We start from the raw sequence: 16980 nt of genomic DNA, 5'->3' as shown, positions 1-16980 counted from the left end.
GATGCCCTCAATTCCCCAACTGCCAGAGCAGCTCAGGTTGTTCTCCTTGGCGCAGGTTTGTCCACATCAGCCATTCATTTAATTTTGTCTTCTTAACAGCTTTCATCGCTTTTTTTTTTTTTTTTATTAATATTGGTAGCCGTAACTGATCAGTTAACTAGCAGGTTAACTCAGAATAAGTAATTAATTATGTTGGTCAAATGTGACTGTGCGAGTTTATTGCCTCTCAGAAAATAATAGCATTAGGCTAAAAGAACGTTTGAGTGAAACTACCAACGCCCTCAAGATCACGTTACAAGATATATAAAGGACACCTCCTTGATTTTTGGCAAACCAATTCTTATATCATTACTAACATTTTTTTTTGGACCACAGTCTATCTAGCCATCAGCTAAACATAATCAATGACATCACAATCCAGTGCATCTGTCCATATTCTTCAGAAATTAGATGTAACTGTCCATGCCTATAGCATTATATTTACCCTAGCAGTTATATATACTCGTAACTTTTTGGTACAAAAACTATATATTGATAAAGTTGGAAGTTTTAATGTAGGAATGGACACGAGAGCATATCGTTTGAGTTGCTTGAAGGACAGTGATGTGTATGAGGTGGACTTTTCAGGAGTGTTGGATGTAAAGACCACTATTTTACAAGCGGCTGCGGACTCAGCGTACGACTCGCAACATATTATGTCCAAAGCCAAATCCTTAACCAGAGTAGCAGCCGACATAAGAGAAAATGACTGGATGGAAAAGCTTGAGACTGCGGGATACATACCTCAAAAGAGCACTGTTTGGATTCTAGAAGGTATCATCTACTACCTCACCCAATCCCAAGCCATGCAAGTGCTGAGAATTTTGGCTAACAAATGCGCGTTAGCACACACAGTCCTTTTAGCAGACTTCATGAATAAGCCATCAACCACTCTATCCAATTCAGTCTTCCAATTTTACAGCGATTGGCCAGACCATCTATTGCCATCCCTAGGGTTCACTAATGTAAAACTTTCACAAATTGGAGACCCAGATGCCCATTTTGGTCTCTTAAATGATCCATTAAATCTCTTCAACAGGCTCCTCAGTTTGCCCAGATCGCTACAAACCAATCCAGACGATGGAAAGCCATGCTGCCGATTGTACTTGGTGGAAGCTTCTGGTTCACCTGATCAAAATGTTTCACATAATGGACCAAACACTCAGTCTTGATATGTATAACCCTGTCCCAGATTCACGTCCAATAATCTTGTGGAGATGTATCCTCATTAATTGTATTGTACAATTAGCACATGGGAAGTAGGTATCACATTTTTATTTGCAAATTCGCCCAACAATTGTTGGCCCATATATGACGTCGCTCCTATAATTTATGTTCTACGCAGTCGGCGACCCAGGTAAATTAATTCTGCCTTTTTTTTCTCTTTCCAGTTCTTGTTGGAAGAATTCAACTCTCTTCTAGGCGTAAAATGATGAAAATATTGCTGGTAAATAAATAATGCAGTTATTAATATCCATATTTGGTATTACTATTTAGCAAATACACCCAGTCAATTACTCCAGCCCCAAATCAAAATCCGATTTTTCACTCAACAAAATTGAAACAACAAATAAATAATGTTCAGAGCAATTTTTTTTTTTAAATAAAAAACTGACAATCATTTTAATTCTAAAATTCAATTGTTATATTTTATTCATCACATTTCTAACTGTTTTTTAGTATCATAAAAAAAAATGCCTACTACATATGTTGTGATATTACCTGATTATAAATAAATAAAAGTAAACTCTGAAAGAAATTATCACCAAATGAGTTATGTGAAGTAGATGTCTACTATTGTCTTGATTTGGCAGTTTCCAAGATATGGGGGAGGCGGGTTGTCCCATTTAGAAAAAAGCATTTATTACTTTTCTCCATTCAGTTTGAAGGTACACAAAAATCTTCAGCAACCACAACCTCTCCCTCATTAAAATAGCAGTCTCTTTCAAGAAGGCAGATACGCATCTTGTATTTTGTATCTTGGATTGGAGGAGAGTATCTATAAACTGATGACAACTGGACAGAAAACATCAAAAAGAAAAAGAAATGACTCAACAGAGAATATAGCACATTTTCTCTAAATAACGTACCATTACAGAAAGATAGCATCGATCAGCAAACAATACTTCCAGCTAAAATCACAATATATCATTTAAAATATTGTAACATTTAGAATCCTAATTGGAGTGATAACCGTTCCCGTATCGTATGAATTTATTTGATCCTTTGTTTAGAGCAGGACATTCCCTTCACAGTTCCAAACAAAAAGGGAAACAGCCATAGTTTAAGATGTAAATCGCTCATATTTTTTTGGCTGATTTTAAGAAATAATTTCAGAACATCCTAGCAAATGCATATTCAGTATGTCAAATTATGAACACATCCCGTAATATCAAAACGATAAAGCTATTAAGAGCATGCGTATTTCCTCTATAAAACGATTCAGAGGATTGAATGCATTGAAAAAGAATATCATATGATTATTGACAGAGTGCTTACAGATTTCAGATTGAGAAAACAAATAAGTATTTTAAAGTACGGCAAAATCATATTTTGGTATTCTCGGTAGTCAGCAAACCGGTGATACCAGAAAATTGGTTATTACACCAATAAGCTCCCTGAAAAACAAGTGAACGTTTTAGCAAAGGCATAAACCCAAAGCCTAGTTCAGACAGTACGGTGGTGAAACAGTTTAGAGTCAAAACAAGATTCAGGTCTATTTGTTGATGAAATTATACACTACCATTTTTCGTTTTGAAAGTGCAATCTGTTAAAGAAGCTTAAAACTATAGATACGGCCAACCTTTTTCGTTATGGTAGATAGTAACTAAAAAAATTTTAAAAAAAAATCAAAGGAAAGTAAGCACTTAGAAAAAGACAGAAGCACATACTTGCGTGATTTTTTAAGGATCAACTTTCCACATCAAAAAAAGTAGGATAGGCTATTCTTTACAGTTAGGTTTCAACTTTCAAGGCAATCCGTAATTCCCTGCTCAAATTTGTCGAGATCAGATATGGTATCTGATACAGCATCCGCTATCTTTTCTCTGGGGGAAAAAGAAGGATTTTAGGCACAATCCATTGATACAATAATCAGGTGATAAGCACCCGAATAATAAAATTAAAACAAGCAACAATAACTTTGAAAGATAAACCTCCGTCTCTTTAATACTTGAAGAGGCTAGAAAAAAAAAAGAAACCAAAACTGACAGCAAATCATGAAGAAAATATATATATATATATATATATATATATATATATATAGCAACACTATTATAATTTAATCCAAAATAGATAGATCCTTGCAAGCATTAATAAAGAACCAGTTAAAGAGATTTTATAATTTTATACAAACAAATAGATAGATCCTTCCAAACATTAATAAACAAACAGTTAAAGAGAGGCAATAAAAGTCCAGTGAAAACTTTGGATGAAGCCCCTTTCAATCAATTGCAATAATATATTATCTGAGTTGTTCAAAACAGAAGAATAAATCTTAAGAAAGATCCACAAATAAATCAAACCTATGGTTCGGAACATTGCAGCAGCTTAACTACTGCTTTTCAGAAACCAAGCACTTCTCAAACAATTCCTAGTTCTCATTTTTTGTACACAAAGCCAATAAAAAAATATAAATTAGGCTTAACATGAAATAAATTGTAACAAAAAGTAAAGTGAAGATTATTCATTAGTAATCAATACTAAGATTCTGGGGGTGGGCTTGCAATGAACTAGGTTCAATTCTTCACAAATAGCATAGAGAATTTCTTGAAATAAAAAATCTCCCTAAAAGATATTCCTGCAAGCAACTACTACAGCAAATATACCTATCTGATGCAAGTTGAATGTTGGTTTCACTTGCCATCCCACTGATAGTGGCGAAAGATCTGCATTTTTAAGAAGCAATGTGGTAAAAAATATTCCCCTTTAGATGTAATCAAATTAGGTAAACATCATGGATTTTGATCTCAAAGGAATATTAACATGGAGGACAAAAGAAGTGTGTAAAACAATGCTTCTGGAAGAAGACATAACAAATTGGAGAGACAAGGACCATTGAGACACTTGGGACTCAAAGGTTCTGATATCATACAAAACTTATTCTCCTAAAACCTTGAGCTAATAGGTGAAGGTTCGTGAATGTCTGTTACATTTCTATCAGTTATCATGACACAACAAAGCCTCTTAATAATATTCATAACTGAAAGTATGAATCTATGACCATTTACACAAAAACAGTCTCTTTTACAAGCACGATAAAGCTAGAATGCTAGAATGCCCAGTAAATAATCCCCTAGAAATTAAATAATTAATAAATATTATAAGAGAATTTTACGAGCCACAAGTTGGTGCAGTAAACTACAGCACACCAATGCTGGAAATTGGATACCTTATAAGATTATCTAGCAAAGCTTCAGCTTTCAACTTTACAGGATCCTTATTTCCAAGCAACGAAGCAGCGTTCTTCACAATTAACCGAAATGTGCACACCTGCGCAAAAAAAGGGACAGTGTAGGCTAATTATGTCTCTGTCCAAATGATTCTTGTACTTGAGCTAGCATGCTTGTTTGGGGATAGGGACCACAAACAAAATAAAATTCCCAGAGGAGAAGAACAGGGATGGAAATAATAGTGAGGCTTTGGTGGGAGAAGAAAGAAGAAATAATTTTAACCTATTGCTGTTCATCTCTTTCCTTATCTACTCTCTATTTCTCTTCAACCCTCTCCTTATCTACTCTCTATTTTTCTTCAACCAAACGCCTTTAATTTATACGTTAGTTGTCATCTCTTTCTACTCCACCAACTATTTTCATCCTATCCATTTCTATCCTTCACCAAACAATATTAAAGTCCCCTTTCAACAGTATAAAATAATGCTAAAAGAAATGTCCTGTATTGCACAAGAAACCTATCACTGATAATTTGATTTTACAATATAAATATATTAACACCGGCAATCAATGAAATAATATTCTAGATATGATTTTAAAATAGAAAAAAAAAACAGTATATTTACTGATAGCATAAATTTTTTTAAATTATAACTGATTAACATGCATGATAAGCATTTACTTTTAGATAATTGCTCTAAAAATAATATTAAATAGGATATTTTACTGGTGGATAATAATGCATGCCTATGAAACTTTTTAAATGAGAAGGGAATACCAAACTTCATATTAGCCATTCGTGATTGGATAAATATAATATGGGGAATATGTGGTTTTAGTCTCTGTGTTTTTTCAATCTCAAGCATTACTTTGTTCTCTATGCTTTCAAATTGATAGATCGGTCCACCACCAACATCTTAAAATAAGTGAAAACTATGAGATATAATTTCTCAATTTAAAAGTTAAGGATTAAAACCACGTTTTACAAAAAAAGAAAAAAAAAACAAAATCACATTTTTCCAGTAAATTATTTTATTTACAAAAATCGAGTGATCGGTAATTTGAATTTGAAAACATTTTGATAATTGACACTCAATTACCGTCGTTGATTACTATTTTTCTATTATGCCATCGAAACCCTAATAATCAGTGAAACATGCGAGGCATTTGAATTATGCAAGCCATTAGAAGGCGAACACAAACCTCTACTCCGCTCTTGGCTTGGAAAGTGACGAAAGAATTCCGGTCCTGTGGTACGCAGTCCCTAGCAGCAGATATAAACAGCTGCTGAATCTGCTCCAAATCCTCATCCGTATAAGCAGCGTCGGTTTTCGCTGCAAATGGAACCAAATCGAAACCTGGTCAAGCTAAGAAGCATTGCAAGCGAGAAGAGGGAAAAAAACGTACTGAGCGTGAGATAGGCAGAGCGAAGGATTTGGCGGGAAGCATCCACGGGGGCCAACAGGAACTTGGAGGCCTTCCGTTTTTGCTCTTTCAGCCAATTCTTCGGTCCTGCTGCACAACAATTTCAAGAATTAGGGTTTTCGCGAATGCGACGAGAAGCAGCGAATGTAGCTGGGGAAGTAAGTAGAAGAAGAGTGGTGCCTACAGATGCCAAATTCAATGGCGGAGGCAGGTGGAGAGAGAGCGAGGAAGGACAGCAGAGCGATGTCTCTGCGAGAGAGAACAGAGGAAGGGGAAACGGTGCATTTTGGAGGGAGTGTAGCGCGCGCCGTGACAGTGGATAAAAGTACGCCAGAAAAAGAAGAAATAGGGGAAACGACAGTTGGCAATGGCATTGTTTTTGCTCACTTGTTTCCAGGTCGAATTGTTTCTTCTTTCTTACTCTGCACAATTTTCATACCAACCTATAAGGGGAAATTAATATTTTTTTTTTCTTTGCGATATAATAAACATATATATCTAGGGAAAGTGTTACTTGTCATATTCTAACCCATTTTAATGATTTTTTTTAATTTAGTATATTTTACTCTCTTTTCTCTGTTTGATTTAATTTTTTTTAAGATAATTTGTTATATTTAAATATTTGATATTTGCCAAAAGACTTTTTTTAGAGGTAATTTATACTTCTATACCATTATATAAATAAAAATAGTCAATTATACATTTTTTAAAATTTATTTTTATTAAATAATCAGTTTTAAATTTAATTATTTTCAAACTAAAATAACTATCTATAATAAACTATTACCTACAAAATAAATATAATTTACATATAATAAATATAAAAAAAATATTTATATTTACTATTATAATTATAATTTTATTATTTTTTATCATAAATAAAACATCAACACGTGTTTTTACTAGTTTAATAATAAAAAATTTAACTAAAATGATTAAAATAATAAAAAATATTAAATTAAGAAAAATAAATTAATTTAAACTTTTTATTTAATAATTTATAGGAATGTCGATAACTCTGGTCCACACAAATGAATTAAGATGTAAAAGAATGACTACAAAGTTTTGTTGCCTAGTATACGAACTACCTAGTATAAACAAATGAAAATAAAAATACATATAAATATTGTAATAATAATTTTATTATGATGTTTTACATATGTATTCCATTTATTAAGTCTATCATTGATAATAAAATAAAAAAATTAACAATTATATCAAATAAATTAAATAAGTATATTAAAATTAAATCGTTCGTAAGCATAAAAAAATTATAGTAATTAATTATCAATTTCATTAACTTTAAAAGAATTATTTTTCATCCATTTCTTTGATGCTTGAAAAAATTTTCATTTTTCATATAGTTATAATCTTTCCCATTTCTATTTTATTAATTTGAAGATCGACAATGACAAAATTTAAATAAAAATGATATAATAAAGATATGATTAATTTTAAAGATTTTATTATTCTAAAAATATCATACCATCTTTTACACTTTTAACCAATAAATGATTACATTTGGGAATAATGAGGCGAAGAAATAACAAAACAACTAAAATAAAAGAAAATTGTGTGACTTATTGATTGGGATATAATAGATTTTTTTTATTACGGTTTACATAAACTAACCCGTTCTATTATGTTAGTGACATAAATGACCCGTGAATGATGTAAGATAAACTTAAACGGATTAATAAGAGTTAAAATGAATCGAAGAAATAAAAAGACAAATAAAACAAAAGAAAATTATGTGACTCAGTGATTAAAATATAATGTATTTTTTTATTACCGGTTATATAAACTAACTAATTGTATCATGTCACGGACATGATAAAACCCTGAATAATGCATGACAAATTTAAACCGATTAAAAAGAGTTAAAATTTTCATTATTCTTTTACTTAACCGAAGGCAAATCAACCATCCATATAATTTATTATAAATATTATGTTATATAGATTTTTTAACCGAACACTTTTCAGGATGATCACCTACGCTGACCGTTCAAGTTATTTATTTAGGTTGACCACCCAAACTTTCATCCTTTACGCCTTGTTCACTTGATTGGATTTGAGGGAGAGTAATTGAGGGGATTTGAGAGGATTTGAAAATAAATTTTTTTGTTGATTATTTGAGTGAATTTGGAGGTAAATGAGATTTGATTTGGAAGTAAATTTTTTTAATCTGTCACGTCAATCAAATCCTACACTAATTCTCACAAACTTTACTTCCAAATTCATTCTCACTTACCTCCAAATTGACTCAAATAAACAACAAAAAAATTTATTTTCAAATTCTCTCAAATCCCCTCAATTACTCTCCCTCAAATCCACTCAAGTGAACAAGGCCTTAAGGATTAGTTGTTTTACGCCAAATTACTCTAGGTCGTATTCACTGTGACCTAAAAGTATAATCAAATTATCTATGATAATAATTCATTAAACTCTAATAGAAATTAAGATGTAATTGAGTTCTCATTAAAACAACAAAAGGTAAGATCATCACAATTATTATAAATAAATGTCTAAAGTATAACTTAAGAGAAATGATATACATTATATGCATCATTTGTTGTGTTAATAGTTATATCATTGACTTGAGTGTCTTTGAGAGGTAATCAGTAACACAGTTTCGTTTCGACAAGAAGAAGAAAGAGCCAGCAATATAATTTGGATCTCATTAGCGAGTCCATATGATAAAATAACTTGAAGTGCTTTGAATAATAGACTTGAACCCGTATCTAAAATAAATATTATACTTTTATAAACAAAAGTTACAATTTATTGTAATTTATTTTCATACAACATTTTTATAAGTTTAAACCGTTGAAATATAATTTATTTTTCAAACAACAGTTTCATCTTCAAAAATAAATATAAAAACCTATCAAATAAAATAATTAAAAGTAATCTAATAATCCTGGCTTAAAATATATCCAACCAATAAAGAATACTAATTAGCAGCTTTAGTTAGTTAAAGAATTAATTTTTTGATCAGTGATTACTGGAGAATACATGAAAAGCAATAAGGAATTTTGAATCACTGGTTAGCATGTAGGCAGTAATGAAATAGATAGATTCCGTGACATTCACGTGGGGATAAAGTTTGTGGTGTTAAGTTAACGGATGGAAGGTGGAAATGTGAGAAAAAGAAAGAAAGGTTGAGAAAAAAAAGGATGGCACCATCATCATCATCATCTGATTCTGATCCTTTCTGCGTATTGACTAACTATTGAGTATGGGAAATGAAAACCAACCCAAAAAAAATTGTGGCCGGGCGCTACTTATCCACGCCAGAGCCAGAAATCAGCAGAAATTTACAAAACCAAAAAACTCCCAGCACCAGCACGCTCCCTCCCTTTTCTTCCACGTGGCATGCCACCATCCATCGTCTCAATTCTCTCTCTCCCTCGTTTATTTTACTTCCACCAACGTACCATTACACATCTCGCATTTCCCCACCCAAATTTCCTTTAGTTTATGGCTTCTGTTGCTATTATTCCTCATTATTCCTCAAAGATAGATAGATAGATTGTAATAAAATAGGTGGGAATCGGTTCCTTCACCAAGGCCAATTGATTATTACTGTTTTCTAATCCAAATTTCAGGGTGGGAATAATAGGTTTCGGAGGCATGCTAATTTGGCAAAAGCGGTAAATGCTGGTGGAACTGCATTTCCATTCCAATTTCGAACTTGTTGTTGCTTCGCGTTTGCGCCTCAAACGCTAACTCTTCAGTGCCCGCGGCATCTGATTCCCTCCCATTCGCTCTCTCCACCATGTCCACGCCTATTTAATCCCTGCACGATGCGAATTCCCGAGGGGCGCCTCACCTTTTCTCTCTCCAATCTCTCTCCTCGACTCGCACCTCTTTTGTCTCCTCGCCTTCGCTTCTTTTCTGGAATCTGCGCCAAACGCCCTCACTCCGTCGCCAACGCCACGTCACCAGGTTCGTTGCTTCCTTCCTTTCTCCCTTCTCTTATCCTCTGTTTTGTTTTTCTTTCTCCTCAATAGGATTTCTTGTGCTCTAAGCTTTTTTAATCCAACTAAAACTTAGATAGAACTCGTTGCGAATTGTCCCCTGATTCATTGAAATGGACATGCAATTTGTTGACATTTATTGTAAAACTTCATTAACGACATGAAACTATGGTTTTATTCTCCTTTTCAATTCTGCTGTGCTGTTGACTTGCATACATGGTTAAGCAGATCTTTTGTTGTGAATCATAGAGGTAGTAACTACAGCATTAGGTGTGAAATATGGATTGGAGGGGAATATTCGATACTACTAGCATCTTAGAGGATTACTCTTCTTAATTCGGAAGTTAAATTTATAGGTGTTTCTCGGAGCCTAGCTTGGGGAATTCCTAGAGTTGGAACATAGCCTCGTGCATTGTACCTACGCTATAATTCTTTCAGAAATCACATTCAAGGTAAGATGTTTGAGTTATTTTTCAGGGAAGGGATTATAATTCTTTTCCACGCTTCGTTCAATTAGTTTTTAAACAAAATGTATTTAGAAAATATTGGAACTCATTCTACCGAGCTAATTCTTCTGAAAATAGGCAACGCTATAGTTTCATTATTAATTGCTTAGGATTTTAAGTTTACGAAAAGTGTTTCCTGATCATTTTCATTCTATTATTCTCTGTGCTGGCTTAAATCTATCAGGAGTTAATCCGTTGCATGCTCAATATTCAATGGACGGCAACCATGAAATTGGTGTACATGATTCAGGATTGGTGGGTTCGCCTGGCAGTGATGGCAGAAAACAGCCACGTGTATGGTCATCTCCCGAACATGGATTTAAAACTGAAATAAGCAAGCAGATATTCTGTAATCGATCACTGAATATGAAGAACATCGTTGCTGTGGGATTTGACATGGATTATACTCTGGCACAGTACAAGCCTGAAACTTTGAATCTCTTGCTTATCAAGGCACAATTAAAAAGCTGGTTTATGATTTGGGATACCCTCGTGAGGTAATCTGTTTGTTTTTTTTCATGCACCAATCATGATGTAAGTGTCTTTGCTGATAAGAAAAAAAATCATGACGTAAGGGTTGGTGTGATAGGTGTATTTTTATGTAGTTTACTAACTTCGTCCAACTTAATTTTGTTCAAGAGTTTTATTGTTTTCACAATCTTTGCTGGTATGATGACACTTACATTCTGTTATATTTGGCTAAAAATATTTTTTATATTTTGCAGTTACTAAATTGGTGTTTTAACTGGAAGTACATGGTCAGAGGCTTGGTTCTTGACAAAAAAAGAGGAAACATATTGAAGGTATAGACTAGATAAATGTTTTCTCGTCACCAATTCCCCCGTTGAAATAGTATATTAACAGATTGCCTTGACTTCTTTCTTTTTGATTGATGGATGAATGTATTCAGATGGATCGCCACAAGTATGTGAAAGTAGCCTATCACGGATTTAGAGAGTTGTCAAAAGAGGATAAAGTTGGAACCTATGGAAATACTTTAATACGTGATTCCTTTGATGAACCGGATTATGCTCTAATTGATACTCTCTTTTCACTTGCGGAGGCCTACTTGTTTGCTCAATTGGTTGATTTCAAGGATTGTAATCCCGGCAAGATTCAAGAGGGTGTTGAGTGAGTCTTATCATTGCTTGCATAAAATTTTATTTTTGAGATTTTTAAATGCTTTCTTATACCAACTAAATACAAGGACTTAAGGCTTTTTTTTCATTCAAACACGATGCAATTTTTTATAGTTATTTAAAAGGAGCTTTGTATTTTATCATTTATGATTGATACACTACTAGGGTTCTTTATGTGTGTGGACATACTTAGAAAACCACACCGTAACGTTTGACGTCAGTTGAGTCCCACAGAGGCGTAAAAGCTTAAAGTAGCCAACTTCCATTTGAACAATAATCTAACCTTACCATTACCTAGTAGGCAGGTGAAGTAAAAGAGTAGTGCTATAATCGGTATAAGGCCATTATCGTCTATTTTTCACTTCAAATATTGAAAATTCATATTTGACCGAGTGGTGATAGTGTCAAACTCAAAAGCAATCTCTCTATGTGTGCCAGAGTAAGTCTCTCCCATATTTTTGCAAAGTGAGGAGCTTTCTTAAATTTGAGTACTTCTTTTTGTTGGAAATATATAATTGGGTTTATTAATGGAGTAATGGATGAGCATTCTATCTATTTGTTTAGAAACCATCAACCAGCCAGTAAATAGCTACTTGTGAGTACATCATGATACATATATAATTTATTTGTTGTTCTTCCAGCTATGCTCGCATGTACAAAGATGTTCGAGCTGCAGTTGATTTGTGTCACCGTGATGGAACATTGAAGCAAATGGTTGCTAAAGAACCAAAAAGGTATGGATATAAAGTTGCTAACCTGTCAAAGTGAGAAATAGACAAACAATTATTATGCTAGCAATAACATACTACACTTTTGCTGCACTACCTGTTTCTTTCTGAAGTTGTGTTCTTAAATTCATATACTATGATTGAATTGTTAATAAATTTCTTTCCTTTTTCATTTTTCTGTTAAATTTCATCCATCAGGTATATTAATGAAGACTCCTCAATAGTGCCCATGCTTGAAATGCTCAGAGACTCTGGTCGTGCAACATTTTTAGTGACAAATAGGTAGTTACGATTTCACCTAGACATTGTTAACAGCTATGAGGAAATTCTATTCTGTGTTTATTAATGATTAATACAACAATTAATTTATGTCTGAAGACATTATAGCATTGTTTTTCTGTAAACTAATCCATGGTGCCGTGTGGGAAAGTCATGTGCAGTGATACTAATTGATATTTGTTGCAAGATTATACTATAAGGATTGAAAGTGTTCTAAAATATGGTGAAGGAATGTGATAGAAAATGCTTTTAAAATGGTTTTTTTGGAAAAAACACTAGTTGGTTTCCTTCTATATGAAAATTTTAACTAAGTTTTTTCACTTTCAAATGTGATTCGCAGTTTATGGGACTATACAAACATTGTCATGAATTTCCTCTGTGGATCCAGCATGGAAGATGTCAGTAACAATTTTTTCTGGCTTCAATACTTTGATGTTGTAATCACTGGCAGGTCATGTTCTTCTCCTATCACACGTACTTTGTTATATATATGTTTGCCTTTATTATTTTGCACTGACGTGAATTTCCTCCTATATTATAGTCCTTTTATTTGCGTACTGCTGCACAAATAATGTTTGGGTGAACCAGGGACCTTGCTGATTTTACTTTTGTCCTGGTGCTGTTAATTGAATAGCATTTGGAATTTGTTTTCACCGGACTACACTACATGTCTTCCTCTCTTTTGCTGAACTATATGCATTACTCATTTTATGAACTGGCTAAATATACATTTTTAGACAGTGTTTCACTTTTACAATGTTTTCAATATGAAAAGTTAACTTTTTGCGTCTTACAGCAATCAAATATATTGAAATTTATAGATTTCCGTGCTAACCTGTTCAAGTCTATAATCCTACAGTGCAAAGCCGGGTTTTTTTCATGAGGAAAATCGTGCCAACCTATTTGAGGTTGTGCCTGAGACGGGAATGCTTCTCAATACAGATAATGGCTCTCCCATGCCCCAGGTTAGCACAATTGAATAGCATTTTATTCTTTTGTCAGATCATGTATAAACACCTTTATATCTTTTTATTCAAAGGTGGGTAATACCTCAGCAAGGTTGTTCACAGAAGCAAAGAATCATGCCTGTCCAGTTTTCCAGGTATAATCATTATCGTACCTAAAATAAAAGATCATTTGTCTATATGTTTATGTAAACAATTTATGTTAAAGTTGTTTCTAATAGTCGGGTCTTTATCTAATAAATGTTTTGACGATCATAATTTCAGTATCATGTACTGATTGTAAATATCTGTTGTAGGGAGGCAATGTTGCTCATCTTCATAAACTGCTTTCCATTGAATCTAGTTCTCAGGTAATATTTTTTTGGTTCTGGTTTTCCATTTTTAACACACACAAACGGTGGTAAGTTGCATCACGGTTTTCTGGTTTAAGTAGCTGTTTATTTTAAAACAGCTGCTGATTTTGATTCAGGTAATTGATGATTGTCACTAAACTGAAGCTTCCTGTAAAAAATTAAATGCTTTATATGCAGGTTCTCTACGTTGGGGATCATATTTATGGAGATATATTACGCAGCAAAAAGGTTCTTGGTATATCCATCAATCCTCTTAACTATTCTGTTTTAAAAAATTTCCATTTTTAATCGATCTACCTAAAATTTTGGAGAGAAATGTGGTTATGATTGTAGGAGGGGAAATAATAATAACTGGTAATGTAATTGAGAAAGGGGACATTGATGTTTGTTTGTTTATGTGTAGATACCCAATGTTTAGTCCTCCTTATGATATTCACTTTTATTCAATTTAAGTTACTTAAATTTGATTTTGATGCGATTTGTTTAATGAGCAGGATGGAGAACAATGCTTGTAGTCCCAGAACTTGAGAAGGAAGTTAAACTTCTCTGGGAATCTAGGGATACCCGCAAGGTGCTTATTATTATTTTTGTCTATGGGATTAGTTTTACTTTTATGTCAATGCTTTACTGCATAAAAATTAAATTAGAGAAAATTATTGGTTTAAGTCATGTATACAAGAATTTGTGTGGACTTCTGGCATTTTAAACAAAGATTGCATTTGCGTACTTCTCACATGTCAATTTGCATCTAGGAAGATTTTTTCATGAGTAGTTTTTTGCAGGAACTTCAATTCTTGAGGAGTGAGCGTGACCGCATCGAGGATGAAATACATCATTTGAAGTGGTCTCTCAAGTAAGTATAACTCTAGGTATCTCATATAGGTCTCTCCTTATTGTCGGTTTATTTTCTTATGAGTGGTGCACTATTTCAGATTCAAGAATCCAGATGCTGATTCCAAACAGAAGTTATCTTCAGAACTTGATACGTTGGAGGTTTGAGCCTTACAACCATTCCCATTCCATGAATGGAACCCAATTTTACATATTTGATAAGAGGCTTTTTTCATTGGCAGCTTGAGAGAGAGAGAGTGAGATTAAGGCATCAAGAAGCTCAAAGAAAATTACATCAAAGGGTAGGAAGTTCTCCTGTAGTGTTTTTCATTATCTTTAGTCCCCTTTCTTTTTATTAGTCTGTCTGGAACAATTGCAATATATCCAATTTACGCGTTATACAATGTTGGTAATTGGCCATAAAACATTGTAGTTTCACGAGCCATGGGGTCAGCTTATGAAAACTGGTTATCAGAATTCTCGCTTTGCTCATCAGGTAAAATGTGACTTTCTTTGGTGGTTTGTTTTTTCTTCGTAAATCACGATAGTCGTATGATCTCACTGAATGAGGATTCTTCTAATGAACTTGTGTGGTGCAGGTTGAGAGATTTGCTTGCCTGTATACTAGCCAAGTATCTAACCTGGGCTTGTACTCTCCAGACAAGTATTACAGACCTAGTGAAGATTTCATGCAGCATGAATTTGGCATTGTGGCTTATGAGTCACCAGACACTTAAGTCGAGTAATTTGGGGTAGTTTGAGTTTGGAAAGCGAATTCTGCTGTGCCCCGTGTTCAATATTCCGGTTCTCATCTCCCTTCTTTTTCATTGGTCATAGCTCTGGTTAGCAATTCAAAGTGCTACATAATATTTTAAACTTCTATTACACGGGATAAAGAAAAATACCACATTTTAGCATTGTATATTTGTTTTGTCAGGCTCTCTACAAAAAGTAGTTGGTACTACTACGCAGTTGGAATTTACACATTTACACTAATTTAATTTCATCATTTTTTTGGCATATGCCAAATTTTTTATTTGGGCCTTCTTTCGGGGGCCTTGAAAAATGTTTCATCGATCTCAGTTTGTTATGAACGGAGTTTCATCCTTTAATATACATAAAAATGTTATTAAATTTTATGACTGGGCATATTTCATTTTAGTCTTTATACATAAAATCTATCTTTTCTATAAGTATAGAGATTAAGTGAGTAATTAAATGTTGACATAATAATTTATTGTTTTATTATTTAAGTTTTTTCAATTTTCCCTCACTCTTTTTAGAGGATTCAATTTGGTTCTACTTATTTTAAAATAACTCAATACACTCTCCATCCATCAAAATTGTTATGTTACCTAGTGGCTGAAAGGGAAGATGTTTATAATAAATCATATGTTTATGATCCAATTTTAGTATTGAATTTTTGGTTTTTACTCAGTAAACTATGGAGAGTCTCTTGAGTAATTGAGAATGTGAGCTCATGCTGAGGGAGAAAAAAAGGCTATTTCTGTATACGTCGAAGATTTAAGTATAAGAAGGTTGATATCAAAACTTTGAAAGCATATTTGCATTATGTTGAACAATGGGAAAACAAAAGTGAGAATGAAGACTCTTTCGTTAATATTCTTACCATATTTTATAAAAGATTTTAAATCATAAATATATAAAGTTATTTTCTTACATTTTGTTTTCCAAACACTCATGTTCACGAAATCACATTTACTTGATTTTAAATAAATAAATTTATCAAAATCCTTTTTAATTAGAATTATTTGCCTACCAGTGCGATGCGAAGGGAAGATTAATAGCTCTATGAACATATGCTGCAGTGGATCCATTCCCATTGGCCAAAGAAAAACAATATCTATGTATCGTTGCTTTAGAATATTTTAGTAAAAGAATATAAAAAAAATAATGTAAAGCTTTTTTCATCTATATCTTATCAGTTTGATTTCCTTTTATTAAATTCCTGCACACGTACTGGTGACATGTTACAATAAAGGAAGTTAATAAAAATATCATTCATGTCAAATGCAGAGGGTTGGATTACATAATCAGATGGAAGAAAAACAAAAACATTGCATGACTTGTCATTTGATGGGAATATATAAGAAAAGAGACATCCAACAATAAAATAGGTGCTGGAATAATAGAACTTATCTCATCTCTTATAACTGAATCTTTTATCAACATATCTCTGATGTCAAACTATCATCTCAGACCAGAATACAACAGGCTGGCAGAATTGGACCCATGCATGTGTCTATGCTAATACCTTATGTGATTTGGACTTACAAAAGGTGCTTAGATCCGTCTTTGCAGAAAAGGAAAAAAAAAAGAGT

The 16980-nt window shown here is 33.1% G+C and overlaps 1 protein-coding gene and 1 pseudogene across 4 annotated transcripts; one reads left to right on the top strand and one right to left on the bottom strand.

The window, feature by feature from the left end:
• Positions 1 to 1749: 1749 nt before the first annotated feature.
• LOC148202393 (uncharacterized) lies at positions 1750 to 6305 on the bottom strand. Of its 4 annotated transcripts, XM_088108434.1 has the most exons (8): positions 6040 to 6302; positions 5838 to 5945; positions 5634 to 5764; positions 4430 to 4530; positions 3867 to 3926; positions 2931 to 3086; positions 2539 to 2657; positions 1750 to 2055 (listed from the first exon to the last, which is right to left on the bottom strand). In XM_088108434.1, exons 1-6 carry the CDS (start codon positions 6227 to 6229, stop codon positions 3002 to 3004), a joined length of 675 nt encoding a protein of 224 aa, XP_087964560.1. In that variant the 5' UTR covers positions 6230 to 6302; the 3' UTR covers positions 1750 to 2055; positions 2539 to 2657; positions 2931 to 3001. The 4 variants fall into 4 exon arrangements, with proteins under 4 accessions (XP_087964560.1, XP_087964561.1, XP_087964558.1 ...); XM_088108435.1 differs by lacking the exon at positions 2539 to 2657 and having other exon boundaries at positions 6040 to 6303; XM_088108432.1 differs by lacking the exon at positions 1750 to 2055 and having other exon boundaries at positions 2462 to 2657.
• A 2704-nt stretch (positions 6306 to 9009) lies between these two features.
• On the top strand, positions 9010 to 15780 carry LOC148202392 (uncharacterized; annotated as a pseudogene).
• The last annotated feature ends 1200 nt before the right edge of the window (positions 15781 to 16980 follow it).

The sequence above is a fragment of the Vigna umbellata genome, chromosome 3, assembly GCF_029865625.1.
Source record: "Vigna umbellata cultivar VRB3 chromosome 3, Vumbellata_1.0, whole genome shotgun sequence".
In the NCBI taxonomy this organism is placed as follows: Eukaryota; Viridiplantae; Streptophyta; class Magnoliopsida; order Fabales; family Fabaceae; genus Vigna; species Vigna umbellata.
The sequence above is the reverse complement of the archived record's forward strand: the minus strand, read 5'-3'. Positions and strand labels throughout refer to the sequence as shown.

Bases quoted from the DNA above. Each gene is read 5' to 3' on its own strand.
- LOC148202393 (XM_088108435.1), bottom strand. From the start codon at position 6,229: ATGCCATTGCCAACTGTCGTTTCCCCTATTTCTTCTTTTTCTGGCGTA. The intron at 4,531-5,633 runs GTTTGTGTTCGC...TTTTTTGCGCAG, and splicing joins AAGCCAAGAGCGGAGTAGAG to GTGTGCACATTTCGGTTAAT. The intron at 3,087-3,866 runs GTATATTTGCTG...TTTTTCCCCCAG, and splicing joins ATTCAACTTGCATCAGATAG to AGAAAAGATAGCGGATGCTG.